Source organism: Tribolium madens, unplaced genomic scaffold (genome assembly GCF_015345945.1).
Source record: "Tribolium madens isolate multiple individuals breed KSU strain unplaced genomic scaffold, Tmad_KSU_1.1 Scaffold_96;HRSCAF=242;Tcas5.2_LG5, whole genome shotgun sequence".
Classification (NCBI taxonomy): domain Eukaryota; kingdom Metazoa; phylum Arthropoda; class Insecta; order Coleoptera; family Tenebrionidae; genus Tribolium; species Tribolium madens.
The window spans coordinates 13,344,031-13,352,987 of NW_025401068.1; the positions used below are offsets into that span (position 1 = coordinate 13,344,031).

General features: G+C 29.7%; 4 protein-coding genes and 1 pseudogene across 5 annotated transcripts in view; all 5 read left to right on the forward strand.

The window, feature by feature from the left end:
* The window catches only part of LOC123013407, a 10,619-nt gene extending 8,510 nt beyond the window's left edge, over positions 1–2,109 (forward strand). The window contains exons 2-3 of the mRNA XM_044411901.1: positions 902–1,658; positions 1,708–2,109. Of these exons, the coding sequence (XP_044267836.1) occupies positions 902–1,658; positions 1,708–1,856 (906 nt within the window). The 3' untranslated portion in view covers positions 1,857–2,109. The remainder of the gene's footprint in view (positions 1–901; positions 1,659–1,707) is intronic.
* Positions 2,110–4,079: 1,970 nt separating this feature from the next.
* Positions 4,080–5,092, forward strand: LOC123013181 (phospholipase A2-like). The gene is made up of 4 exons (XM_044411567.1): positions 4,080–4,225; positions 4,276–4,548; positions 4,597–4,909; positions 4,958–5,092. The coding sequence occupies exons 1-4, from the start codon at positions 4,141–4,143 to the stop codon at positions 5,031–5,033; spliced, it is 747 nt and encodes a 248-aa protein (XP_044267502.1). The 5' UTR covers positions 4,080–4,140; the 3' UTR covers positions 5,034–5,092.
* Positions 5,093–6,716: 1,624 nt separating this feature from the next.
* Positions 6,717–8,242, forward strand: LOC123013079 (phospholipase A2-like). The gene is made up of 4 exons (XM_044411406.1): positions 6,717–6,856; positions 6,914–7,087; positions 7,134–7,449; positions 7,506–8,242. Exons 1-4 carry the CDS (start codon positions 6,793–6,795, stop codon positions 7,588–7,590), a joined length of 639 nt encoding a protein of 212 aa, XP_044267341.1. The 5' UTR covers positions 6,717–6,792; the 3' UTR covers positions 7,591–8,242.
* LOC123013080 lies at positions 7,807–8,773 on the forward strand (annotated as a pseudogene).
* Positions 8,774–8,894: 121 nt separating this feature from the next.
* Positions 8,895–8,957, forward strand: part of LOC123013029 (phospholipase A2-like) — a 1,997-nt gene continuing 1,934 nt past the window's right edge. The window contains exon 1 of one of the 2 annotated variants that reach the window (XM_044411319.1): positions 8,895–8,950. In XM_044411319.1, coding sequence (XP_044267254.1) covers positions 8,918–8,950 — 33 coding nt within the window. In that variant the 5' untranslated portion in view covers positions 8,895–8,917. The remainder of the gene's footprint in view (positions 8,951–8,957) is intronic. The other variant, XM_044411320.1, reaches the window with a different exon arrangement.

Sequence of the window (8,957 nt, forward strand, 5' to 3'; positions counted from 1 at the left end):
AAAAGATAGAAGAAGTACCTATTACTAAAAACAATCAATAAAATTGTTGGTTGCCATTTAAATTAAAAAAAATTATGTTGACGTCATAATTCAAAATCCAATGACATTCTAAATATTACAATACTGTCAGAATGTAGCATTTATGAAAATAAAATTGACCTGTTTAAAGATTTTTTTGAAAAATGACCCATAACAAAAAATATGAATTTTGTGCCGTATATCACTCTGTATATCAACTCTACTGTTCTAAATTTTCTAAATGTTTCAATACAATTTGTTATAATTGTGTAGCTACTTGAATAAATCAAAAATATTTTGCACTTTAAAGTACAAGAATAAATTTTTACTGTATTTGGTTAAATATAATTTTTTTTTGAAAAATACTGTTTTGTAAACCTTCACGACCGCTCAATTTGCATGATAAAAAACCACTATTATTTAAACTTTAACCGCCATAAATACGTGTGTTAAGCACCTTGAAAAAACTATTTTGCCATTGTTTTTTCCTATTCGTGATTATTTTAATAAAATTATTGGCCATTATTAAAACATTCTGATTTGTCTTATGCGACTCCATAACCCGTTATTTCCAGGTCATTAGGAAAATTTATACCAGTTCTGTTGTCACTATTTCAGGTTTTCTATCAATAAACATTTTAAACACAATACCGGCTTTGACTTTTTTATATTCTTGATTGTAAATGCAATCAACGGTTCTTGTAAAATGGATTTTCCGTGTAACTCACTCTATACAATTTTTGACTAAAATTCGAATTTAAATTATGCAAAACTCTGCTGTCAGTAACACAATTCAAGGATGTCAGCTCAATGCTTTGCAAGATAATAACAGACATTATCTCCATCTCCCACTTGAAATTTAACTCTCAATATTTTTTTTCAGGTTTTGGCCCCATTATTTTTAATAACTCTATCTTCAGTAACCAGCCATCCGCATCTTTACAATCCTTATTATAAACTCTTCCGGTATAACAGTCCCTCCAGCTATGCCAGTCATTACTCCCAATTCCTCCCCACATACGCGGACATAGTCCACGATTCGGCCCTTTCGGCCTATTTATCCACCCCCGATTTCCTCCCAACCCTTAACGTCTTGGCCGAAGTGCCTTACGCCATCACCAACAGCTTCACGGTGGTTCCCATGCTGGTGGTGTCCAAGGACAACATGCACATGGTCTCCAATGCCCAGATCATGAGCATTTCCAAGAAGAAACCAGTGATGACCATCAAGAATAAGAAAAACCAAGTGATTCAATGCACACCGGCCGTAAAAATTGTCCTGGAGAAACCAATTACTGTCTATACGTTGAAAACGAGCATTTTATTCCCGTCTGAAATTGAGATTGTCCATGCTGGGTTGAGGCTGCCCATAAGGGTGGGGGCTATTATTGCCCCCGTGAAGCCGGATACGTACATTTCAGTGGAAACCCCCATCGCTGTTAACGTGGTCTATGCTGTACCTACAAGACCCATCAACTATGATTATGTCAACCATGATGGGGTTATTGAAATTCCTGATAATCAGGCCGTTGTGGTGGAAAGCGAGCCGGTTTTACCGCCGAAAAATGTCACAATCATTGATTTTCCCGAAAAAGAGGCTGAGCCTGTTTTGACTATTGATGAGGAAGATGATGAATTAGGTATTTTTTTGGCTATTTAGCAAAAAATCATTTAATTTTTTTGTTTTAGTGAATCGTAACCCTCCCATTCTTTTGGCCCCCGCTGGTATTGTCCAATCAACACAACCCATAACACATATTGAGCAGTTTACCAATTCGAAGGAATCCCCCGTGCTGATAGCCCTACGAGAAGAAGCTCTCAAAAATAAGCGAGTTTGAGTTTTGACATTGAAGCTTTCGCATGTTCGTGAAAGTTCTCTCAAAGTTTTCAGTAAATTAGAGGATAGGTTTTTATTTAATAAATAATTTCTCTTGTAGGTACTACGTATCAAAAAATTGTCTTGTCGGTCAACTGTACGATGTATATTTTTTGATTGTTTTAACAATACACTGCCACTAAATTTTTTGTTGTTACAATAGAATTCTCAGTTAAATTATGTTCTTTAATAAATAAATAAACAGTTAATTGTGACGTAATTTTTTATTTACTTTTTAAAACGCTACCTGCATTTTAAAATTCAACTAAAATATTGATAAAATATTCGGAAAAAATTAATCAATTGTTAAACCTTTCTTTTTGATAAAGAATGAGAGTTTTACTAACGGAATTTTTCATGTAAAATGTAAAAGCTGTCAATATAATAAACTGCAAGTGTTATTTATGTAAAAAAAATATGGTAAAAAAACTATTAAACAAACAAGTATTTACACTACAAATTATTCTTTAGCCATACATACAAACCAAACATTAGACCTTAAAGATTTGATTAGAATCTGTTTTGACATCATTAATCTTAGTACATATTAAAAAAAACAATTATGCACACACCTATTAAAAAAAAAATAAAACTAAAAAATAAATAGAATAAAAAATAATAAAAAAACAGATTTCTAAGATTATAAAAAAAATACACACACGTAGTTGAGTAAAAAATCTAAAAAAAAGTATAAACAAAGAGTATATCGTATAGGTCATATTTATTCGAAATATGTAATATGCATTAAAAAAAATAAAAATAAAAATTGATACACAGACATAATTATGTTTAAAAATAGAAAAGAAAATGTCACGTTAAATGATATCTTATCAACTTATTATTCAAAAAATTAAAAAAACTTCAAACAAAGTAGGTGTTTACAAGTCTACAAAATTTATAAACTTATATTTAAAAACTACTAAAAGACATGGGAAACTCTTACAAAAATTGAATATAATTTATTTTATGTCAATTTTTTTTAGATGATCTGCAGCAAGGAAACAATAAGGTTTAAACTAATTGTACTTTTAATACCAAAATAATGTCCCCCAAAAGCAATTGTTAACATCCAAAAGTTACGATAATAATTTTGGCATTATAATTTTCTTCCTGTGTTAATAATTTTCTCATGAACTTAAATAAAAGGTGAAAAAATCGTCTTTATAAAAAACTTTGATAATTTTGTAGTAAAAATAGAAAAATACCTAGTATTTAATTATTAATAACAATTTTTTTAGTAAAATGAAACCGCTTAGTGTAGATTCGTATTGTATCGGTAATGAGTATGAAAACACACACATTCACTTTATTGTAATAATCAAAAAACTTTGCTATAATTCTGCTGCTAGGAAAAACACTTTTTCAAATTTTGAACAAATGTTTTGCAAGCACTTTTCAAGGTAATAAAAACCAAAACAATAATCACAAACTTGTTTGATGTGTTTTATTATTTAGGCAAAATAAAACAAAACGAGCATGTTTATTTATTTACCTAATTACATTGCCACTTCCGTTGTTAAATTGAGTTGTAATTTACATAATAGTATACAAGTAAAACGTTTTTTTAATAAAATTGTTAAATAACAATAATCGTGGTTAAATGTATTTGTCAATGTCATTTCTTTTCTAATTGTAGGCAAAAAAATCTCAAAATGTAATGCATTTTATGTAGCCTAAAATTATTACGGTTCTCTTTTTTGAATAAATTAGGGAACTCCCGAGCTAAAAAGACATCCTGCTGAATCACAGTAGTCGCTAAATATGCTAATGCGGTTAACTATCTGAGATAATCTAAAAACCCACCTAAAAATCGAAATTCGAGCAAAACCTCAGGAATATCTAATGCCGTAATTCCCCCAGTGACGTAAAATTTTTATAATAAAATTTATTATATCACGAAAACCTGAACCAACATAAAATTTTATGATCATATTCGCGTTTTGTGACCCAAAATCAGTTAAATTTAGTGAAGAATATTTCTGCTAATTTTTATTGTTAAATGTTATCAATGAAACGTGTAAAACCCTATCGGTCTTGAAACAACTTCTACGTCAAAGCAATCGTAATCTCCACATGTGGTGTAGTATTTCTCACGATTATTATACAACGGGGGGAAGTATCAAGGTTAGTTTTTTGTTTTTATATAGCACTGATTGATGATGAAAACCACTCATTACTACTTAGTTTTAATTTACGGTTGAAGGTGCAAGTTGATTTTATTTATTAACAATTATTACCAGTGAACAATGTGGTCTAAATCAGTTTTAATTTTACTTTTCGCAGTGTGCTTTAGTTCGTTTTTTGTTGAAAATGAGGGATCTGATATGAAAGGTTTGCGTGCATTTTAAAGTTTTCGTTGTTAATTTATAGATTTTTTAAAGGTTTGGTTAAAGAATATGTTATTCGACCTATGAAAAGTTTGTTCGGACAAAAAGAAATTTCTGAGGAGAGTGTTGAAAAAGATAAAGAAAGTGGCAGTTTGGATTTTTTTGGTCGCGATATAGTAAGAGAGGCATCGAAAGTGGTCAAAACAATCGGGAAAAACATTAAAGAATATGTATCCAAAAACACCACCGAAGGGCTAGATTGTGACAAGGAATTTTCAAATGGAATGATCGAGGATTTTTTGAAAAAAGTGAAGTTAATTTATCCAGGTAAGTTATTGCTTTCCTCTGAATTTAAAACAACAAAATTGTTTGAAGGTACCAAATGGTGCGGCGATGGTAATAGTTCTGCATCTCTCGACGATTTGGGCAAATTTTCCGGAGTTGATAAGTGCTGCAGAGCGCACGATTTGTGCCCTGAAAACATAGCTGCAGGTGAAACAAAAGACCACTTAAAAAATACTGGGCTGTTTACCAGGTCGCATTGTGACTGTGATAAGAAATTCTACGATTGTTTGAAGGAGGCAGGAGGTTTTGTTGCTACAAGCATAGGAACGACTTACTTTAATGTTCTTGGGCCTCAATGTTTCAAAGAAGATTATCCAATAATTAAATGTTTGGACATCAAAAAGTTATTACGAAGATTTTGATCGCAACTTTTTTCATAATTTGTTTTTAGGAAAAAGTGCCGTCAATATCAAACGGATACACGTGGAGCGAGGAGGTATCAATGGTTCGATAGTCCAACATTCTAAATTCCTAAATTTAAATGTACAATAAATTATTTAAATAAAGAATATTTATTTTTTGAAAATTCAGTTTTATATGAAAAACCTTAAAGCTAGTATTTGTAAATAAGAAAAAAAAATAAAAAATAAAGTAGACTACATGATTCATCATACATTTTTGAGATGAAATAGTTAAATTTTATCGCTTCAATAATTAATTACTGAGGCTCGCATTATAAAAAAAACATATACAAAAGCATCAGTATCCATAAAAAATTGCAAATGTAAAAAAATAAATGTCAAAATTTTTTGATAGATAGAATTTTTTAAACATTTTTTCATGTTCCTGGTAACTTATCTTACTTGAAATTTTTCTCTGGGCGCGAGTTCTGAAAGACCCTGTATATGCACGGATTTTCACAAAATTATGCACAAGATATTAAGAAATATGCTCTAATATGTGCCAAATATGCATCGATATGCAAAACCTTAATAATAAAAAAACAAAGTTGGGATAAATTTTTATTCCCCAGTATACCAAACTTTGTATTTTCGGCATTTTGAACTGGACAGTGTGAACGAAAGAGAATAAATAAATTGGTTTTGTCTCAGACAAGGCTTTTTAATAACCTAGTAATTAAGCTTTTCTAAGAAACTTTAAACAATTTGGATCAAATTCATTTAAGCAACTACTTATCAGAATGGAATGATTATTGATATACCAGGTGAATAAAAACTATAAAACCAAACGTTTTTCGCTTAAACTATTTATTCTTTGAAAAAATTAATTCATGAATGATTAAGTACTATAAAAATGTGTTTTATCGAAAATAAAAATTTTCGAAATTTTCTTTTGTTTTTGAGTTATACAAAAATATAAGTTTTTTTAAATGCTAACCGGCTAAAAAACCATTTTTCTCATGAAGGTTATAATCTATAAGAATTATAGCTATCTACTTTATATTAATTTTGACAAAAAAATCACATGACTCAAAAACAAAACAAAATTCTCAAAATACGATCACATTTTTTTATATGACTTTAATTTATAATAATTATTATTTTCTAGAGCAAATGATTAAAAAAAACCGCTTGTTCCATATATTCACCCAGTATAAAACGCATTTAAAAAGTAAAGACTCAGCAGGAGACTAATTTTTTGAGTCTGGCTAACGAATTACCGGTTGTTTTCTCTTTAACATATTTTTAATCGGATCATTTCTTTAAACTGTCCAATTTCTTACTTGAACTAAAATTTTTAATCTGAAATTTGTGATTTGAAGAAAATATGCACAACTTAACTTTAACTTGAACTGAAATTTTTTGTCGGAAATTTGTGATTTGAAGAAAATATGCACAAATATGCAATATTTTCTAAAACATGCACAAAGTTGCCAAAATATGCATTTTTTAATTGGCTTATTTTAATCAAAAACATTAGATATGCATTTGTTGATATACCTCTTAATAACAAATATGCATTTTGCATATAATCCGAGCCTTATTAATTACTTAAGTAGTACTTACCTAATTTTTTTGAAATTTTAAATACATATCTAATAAAAATCTAAACATCAAAATATTTTTTCTTTTGAACCAAAATGTACGCAATTACAATCATTTAAAAACTTTAAAAAGAAGTGATAACGTTTTATCATAAACAACATTGTTATTGAACTATCATTTGTCGCAATTTCTTTAACAAACTTTTAAGTACATCCGTAATCTAAAAAGCATATTTAAATTATTTCAGTGTATCCATAAAAGTTTTTAAGTTAAATTTAAAATGTTCATCAAGACGTCAACATTATGGCTCCTCTTATGTAGCTCATATATCATAAAAATTACTGGTACGTATAAAATGTAAACAGAACAAATCCAATTTAGTATTTGTAATAATTGTATAGGTGACCAGAGCAATTCCAAAGAAGAAAATGGTCAATGGAATTCCATTGGCCAAGAGGTAGTAGCAGAAATCCGGGATGAATTGAGCAAAATTACTTCCAATTTAGATCACAATAAAATGTTTTCTGGTGATAACATAGATGAATTTTTGAGCAAAATCCAAGTGATTTTTCCAGGTTCTTTAAGCTAAGTCGCATTTTAGAAAAGTTGGATTTCTTTTAGGCACTCTTTGGTGCGGTCCTGGAAATATTTCCGATTCTAGCAACGATTTGGGTGTACTTAAATCCACTGATTCTTGTTGCAGAGACCATGACATGTGTCCAGACTATATAGAAGCTGGAAAATCTGAACATGGATTGGTCAATAAAGGGTTATTCACGCGGTCGCATTGTGATTGTGATGAGAAATTTTATAATTGTCTCAAAAATGTTAACACTGTTGTCTCTAATGGAATAGGATTTACATATTTTACTGTTTTGGGGCCGCAATGCTTCAAACGAGATTATCCTATAGTCGATTGCCTTAAAGAAGATATTAGGTACTAATTGTTAATTACTACTATCGTACTAAAAGATTAATTTTTTGTAATTTTAGAGGTAGATGCTTGAAATATGAAAAAAATGAAACTCAAGACCAAATTTATGAATGGTTTGATAATCCCGACTATGTACAAATTTGACACAGAATAAAGTTTTGAGAAATTTTTGTTGCTAACAAAAACTTATGTTTTCATGCATATTTTTCAGGAATTTTGCATACTATATATGGTATTTATTTTAATTTTTGACGTATGTACCTACAATAGCTCTTTACATTGATAAGGTCTTATCGAAAACGACATTGATATTAAAATAAAATTTGTCGAAATTTGTTTAACACTTTTCCGTGAACTAAACAGCAGATTATTTTTCCTAAGCCTTTAATTTCTATTGAAAATGTTTTGCAAAACTTCAACAATATGGTGTCTCCTATTAAACTCTTGTATTATAGAAATCACTGGTGCGTTAAATATTTATAAACATAACAAAAACAATTAGTTGTGTCATTTTGAAAAATCTTCTGTAAAAGTTGTGATAGGTGACCAGAGCAATGACAAAATGGAAAATAGTCAATGGGATTCCATTGGTCTAACAGAAATCCGAGACGAATTGAGTAAAATTACATCCAATTTGGATCACAACAAAATATTTTATGGTGATAGCCAGGATGGATTTTTCACTAAAATCCTGCAGATTGTTCCAGGTTCTTGAAACAGGTTGCATTTTCCAAAAATATTTTTTTTTAGGCACTCTTTGGTGCGGAAGTGGAAATATTTCCGATTCTAGCAACGAGGTGGGTGTATTAAAATCCCCTGACTCTTGTTGCAGAGATCACGACATGTGTCCAGACAATATAAAAGCTGGAAAGTCTAAACATGGATTGATTAATGACGGTTTATTTATTCGATCACATTGTGATTGTGATAAAAAATTTATAATTGCCTCAAAAATGCTGACACTGTTGTCTCTAATGCAATAGGATTTACGTATTTTACTGTTTTGGGGCCGCAACGCTACAAGGAAGATTATCCTATAGTCGATTGTGTAAAGAAGGATATTAAGTACTAATATCATAACGGCTACATATTGTAATTAATTTTTTTTGTCCTTTTAGAGGTAGGTGCTTAGAATATGAGAAAAATGAAACTCAGGAACGCATTTATGAATGGTTTGATAATCCGCAATATGCACAAAACATATAGCAACAGAGATTTATTTTCCAATTTTTATTAAGTAAAATGCATACAATTATTGTGCCCTTAAAAAATGTAGATTTTGTCTGTTTTAACAATTTTCATTTTATGTAAGATTAATAAAGATAAATGACGAAACAGAATTATAACTTTTAAAAAGCGTAAAACGAACTATCGTGTTTTTCCATACTTAATCACTTTATATTTGTTTAAAAACGCGTTTAAAAAGTTTATGTTAATTTTAGTGCCCACCATAATTGTTTACTGTTAAAGAATGCTATTTTTTCTTTTTCCTACAATATTTGCAGTAAGTT